The sequence below is a fragment of the Chaetodon auriga genome, chromosome 13 (genome assembly GCF_051107435.1).
Source record: "Chaetodon auriga isolate fChaAug3 chromosome 13, fChaAug3.hap1, whole genome shotgun sequence".
In the NCBI taxonomy this organism is placed as follows: domain Eukaryota; kingdom Metazoa; phylum Chordata; class Actinopteri; order Chaetodontiformes; family Chaetodontidae; genus Chaetodon; species Chaetodon auriga.
The window spans coordinates 17,283,986-17,289,281 of NC_135086.1; the positions used below are offsets into that span (position 1 = coordinate 17,283,986).

General features: G+C 43.8%; 1 protein-coding gene across 1 annotated transcript; it reads left to right on the forward strand.

Moving 5' to 3' along the window:
• Window positions 1-2,285, forward strand: trim13 (tripartite motif containing 13). The gene is made up of 2 exons (XM_076746115.1): window positions 1-60; window positions 712-2,285. The coding sequence occupies exons 1-2, from the start codon at window positions 28-30 to the stop codon at window positions 1,912-1,914; spliced, it is 1,236 nt and encodes a 411-aa protein (XP_076602230.1). The 5' UTR covers window positions 1-27; the 3' UTR covers window positions 1,915-2,285.
• The last annotated feature ends 3,011 nt before the right edge of the window (window positions 2,286-5,296 follow it).

The following is a 5,296-nucleotide window of genomic DNA, read 5'->3' on the forward strand; positions in this document are numbered from 1 at the left end:
GGCGAAGTCTGCACAGCAACAAGCGCCATGATTGCGTTGCACTGTGCGTCTCAGCAGCTGGTGAGTGATTCTTTTGGTCCAGTAGTTGCATGTTACTATGCGCTTGCAAAATCTGTCACAGCCCTACTTCAGTACCTTGCCAACAGGAGCGACGCGAACGCGAGCCCTGTTTGTCGATAATTTGTCGCATTGGATTGGTGAGACGGCGGTAATTTAGGGTTCATCTGAGCTAACCACTGTCCTGCTCCTCTGTTATACAAAGCCAGGAGAAAATCGTTGGCTGTTGTCTGCGTCTATAAAGTTATTAACGATTTTGACTCGTATCCAGCCTGCTTTTTTGCAAGTTTCTGAGCGCGCCAGCCGGTTGCAGAAAGGCATCAAAAAGCAGGATGCTGTTTAACGTTAGACGGGCAATCGGAGGCATTGGCACGGCTCCTGCCAACCTTTTACGCGGGCACAGCGATGCAAGTCGGTTTCACTTTCAGGATGATGGGAGTACTCCAGACACAGCTGGCACATGACTGCAAAATCTGTATCCTTTGCGATGCTTCAGCATTTTCGTGTTTAATTTATTGCCTGTGTTGCCTTACGGGGCAGCGTCCCTCTGAGTGTGGCTGCGTATTGTGTAGCCTGTTTAATTAAGTGTTGATTTATTGGGGTTTCTTGACTTAAATGAAGCACCGATTTGACGCCTGGATAATGTGTTTACAGGGTGCCATGGAGCAGCTGGAAGAGGAGCTTACGTGCCCGATCTGCTGCGGGCTCTTCGAGGACCCGCGGGTTTTGCTGTGCTCGCATAGCTTTTGCAAGAAATGCTTGGAGGGACTCTTGGAAGGGAACCGAGGTCCCGCTTTCAGAGCACCTTTCAAGTGCCCCACATGCCGCAAGGAGACCCCTCACAACGGCGCAAACAGCCTGCAGATCAACTATTCTCTGCGTGGAATAGTGGAGAAGTACAGCAAAATAAAGGTTAATCCCAAGATGTCTGTTTGTAAACAACACTGCGGCCAGCCTCTCAACATATTTTGCGCCACGGACTTGAAACTCATTTGTGGGTTTTGCGCAACAACAGATGACCACAAAGGGCATAAATTCTGCTCCTTGGAGGAGGCATATGAACGAGAGAAGGAAGCATTTGAAGAGCTGCTTCACGGGGTGGAGAGTTGGCAGAGCGCAGACATCCTGTCCTGCCTGGAGACACTGCAAGCCAGCAAGAAAAAGGCGCTTCAGTCGGTGACCAAGGACGCGGAGAAGGTAACAGACTATTTCGATAAACTCATCAGTGCGCTGGAATGCAAAAAGAATGAGATCCTCTCCGATTTCGAAACACTGAAGCTGGTGGTGTTGCAAGCATACGACCCGGAGATCAGCAAGCTGAGCGCAGCGATGGAGGAGCACAGGCGTGCGCTCAGCATCGCCGAGTCTTTTAGGAGCGTCTCCGACCCCCTGTGCTTTCTGCAGCAGATGCAGGAGTTTCGGGAGAAGTTGGGGGTCCTTAGGGAGACTCTGCTGCCCTCTCACAAAGACATGGACGTCGGTCCCCTTGTGCGAAATTTCGATGTCAAAAAGTGGGACTCGTTGAGGCTCAGAGAGGTGGACAAGATATCAGTCCCCCACGAGAGTGGCTCCCACCGAGCGCGGGGCTCACGGATGGCGGCGCTCAGATGGATCGCCTTTTTTCTGAGTTTGATCATGTCGGCACTGCTCCTGCTGCAGCCACACAACCTTGCAGCCTACCTGCCTGCGCAGATTGAACCCTTTCTGTCTGCAGTGTCCTCGCACCTTACCCACACTGGTGCGTACATGCGGGACATGACTGTCATGTACACGAGTTTACTGGGCGCAGGTCAGGAATGCATCGCAAACTTAATCGACTCTGCTGTCAATTTTATTGGCAGTTGTAAGTTGTTTTAATAATTAGACTGTGGCACATCTGCCACACACTCACAACCACCAATTGCTATCCAAGTCACCCGTGAGATGCATTGAACTAGTGACGGATATGCACATGAATATATGGAAACACTTGTTTACTTTTTTTTTTTTTTTTGCGGTGTCTTTTCTTTTGGCCTTTTCCCCAAAAAACTCCAGCCTCAATGAAGCCATAGACTCGAACAGAATCAGCCCTTAATCCTCAGAGGTTGTGTCGCACGTCTCCATCAGATAGACACTATCCCATATTTCTGTCCACGGATGTGCAATCTATTTTCTCTTTTTCTTTATTACGATATGACAAATTTATACATGTCCAGGATCATCTTTATAAATAAAGCTGAGAAATTTAAGTCACCTCCATGTTTGTTTTTATTTAATGCGACGGGCCAAATCAGCCAACTATTTAGGGACACACGCTTTTCTATGAGGCAAGCGAGCGAGTAAAAAGAGACATATAGTGCAATCCCTGGCCTCTTCCCCGCAGAGCGCGTCCGCACCACAGTGATGCTGCAACCTCTTCAAGGTTACAGACGTTGCATAACAGGGCCGTGTGAAATATTCACCAGGCTGCAGACACAGTGCAAGAAGGGAAGAAAACACTGTCCTGTGACTGAGATGCTTTCATGAAACCGACAAAAGTGACAGCTGTATTCTTTCTATCAGTGATGGTAAAAACATGGAGAAGGGGACAGGCTTGTCAGGCGTGCTGGGCACTCACTTTATCGCAACACAAGATTTATTTGCGGAGGTTCATGTGACTCATTCCTTGCATGACTCGTCCAGTCTATAAAGGCAAACATCTGCAGGCTGTTACGTTAAAAGTACAGTGCAGGCCCTTTTTTCTGCTATGCATGTGAATTTGTAGAAACCTGACGTGTGAGGCCAAAGTCAAGATGGTATTATGTGGGTTAATGGAAGTTATTAAAATGAATTTAACATTCAGGGAAGCTCAGTGAGATATTTGGCTTTTGGCCAACAGTGACTTTTATTAAAATAGGTCAGAGCAAAGGGACAAACCGTGAGTTGTGCATTGATCAGTTAGCCTTTTATTTCTTATTCATTTGGTCTAAGAAGAGATGCATTTTGGAATAAGAAAAGAAAGAAAAAGAAACCTAAAATCAGACCTCAAAGTGAATCCGTGATGTCAGCACTGACCATATTTCAGGATGTACGTCATGGCACGCATGTACATATATATAGCCTTCTGTTGCCAGGCAAATATAGGATGAGAATAAATGTATCACTCTACATTAATATTTTAATTGTCACGGCACGCAAATTTAAATATAGCCTGAAAAACGTTAACTCAATCTAAATGGAGAAAAACTATGTGAATAACTGCATAACTAGGACTTTCCTGAAAAATGTCTTTAACCTGATGTCTATAGCCGGGTCGCGCGGTCAGCCCCTCTGTAGCAAAGGTGGGAGTGTGGTGAGAATGAATTCAAATAAACTGAAAGTCTCCATCGATTTAGTCAATCAAAATGAATAAATATCCACATAATAAGTGCATAAATATCCAGTTAATAAGTGACAGCTTACTGTTGCGCACTTTGACCTCTTCACTGTGTGTCAACGTGTGATGGTAATTAACGGTGAAGACCTATTTCATTAGTCTTGTGTTTAAAGCACCATTTCCATATTATTTCCTAATATTCATTTTACACACAAGTCCATTTTCACTTTTTTTTTTTTTTTTTTTTTTGAAAAATGCGGTTGTGAAATACAAAGCAGGTGTGCTTTTCCACAAATATACAGGTCATTAAAATAAGCAGCACCGATTTAAAAAAAAAAAAAAAAAAGAAAAAAAAAAGAGAGAGCAGGTAAATATGCACAAAGTCACATCAGTTGGAAAAAAAAAAAAAAAGTGAAGCTTCACAAGTTTAAGATGGAAAATGTGGGATTTCAGGCCGTACAGGACGGAATAACACGGGCTGCTTTTCTAAACATAAGGCAGACATGCTTTCAATTTACATGACGGCACAAAAGAGGGTACAAGAATTTAATAATTTCCAAAATAAATGACTATGAATTACATTGATGTGGTTATATTACTGGTGTGCGCGCGCACACACACACATACACAAATGGTATTTTCGAAGTCCGTCTTTCGGTCATGGCATTATAAAATAATACTTATTGTATTCAATTTTGTCTTCTTTTCAATTTAACCAAAACCATAAACGCCTGAATGTTAGACAATATACTTTAGGTGTGAATGAAAAAATGAAGTCTTGGTGTTTAGGAAAAAAGGAATCCTTACGTGCGCACAAATCTGAATATTTTCTCTCTAATACTTTGCATAAATTTCAGCTTTGCCAAATGCCCCAATTCCACTTTATTTACGATAACTACGGAAACGAATGTAAGCATTCGGAATAACCATTAAAAAGGCCCATAAGGCCAAATGTAAGGAGACTGCTGCATGCGTTTGTTCCGTGGACGGCAAAGTATGAACGGGCCAGCACTACATGACATTAAACCACGTTATCACAAAAGATCCATGGTCACCAGAAAAAACATTAGCAATAAAAAAGTAATGTCACGACTTTATGTATTTCGTTCAAAGCTCTGGTCCGCATGGCTTTGTGTAAAAGTGGAACCACTCAGCCGGTTTCTGCAGTTTCCTCAAGATTTTTATTTTTTCGTATAAAGTCACAAATTTTGTGAAATCCAGTTACCGTGGTGCCACACTTTCCCAGCGGGCCGTGAGACATGAATTCAGACATTCTTATTGTGCGAATGTGATTTGGGATTATGGTCATCGGACGTGCGGGTGCAGCAGAGATGGCCGCGTTACGCTCGCATCCGACACCACTTAAAATGGAGGTTTTTAGCCACGTTACGGCACATCGTGTCATTGGTTACAGCACTGCTGGGATATTTAGTTAACATCAGAATTTATCGTCACAGGTTTTTATACATAAGGCAGTTGCAGTACACAATCTAACGACACAAAGCCAGCAAACATGGTAGACCGTCAGTTTAAATCAAGCAGAAACTTAAAATTGCCTATTTTACAAAGAAAAAGCATCTCGCCTTTGATAAACTAAATGCAGTTTGATTTTTCAAAAATAAGCCAGTCCTATCTGCGGTGTAATGACTGTAATAGCTTTAATCCGCCGGCAATCTGTGTTCCGGCTCCTGCTGAACAGGCCGGACATCCCAGCAGTGCTGCAGCAAGGCCACGCAGGCCGTGAGGGCTTCATGGACCGCAGTGCGACTTAAAACCATGTGAAGGATTCAGAGTCCGCGAAACACTTCAAGTATAACCAGAATGAAAGACCAGTGTCCTATGTTGAGAGCATTCTGTTAAACAGCAGCTTTAGCATGTCATGTTCAAAGCATATTACAGACAAAA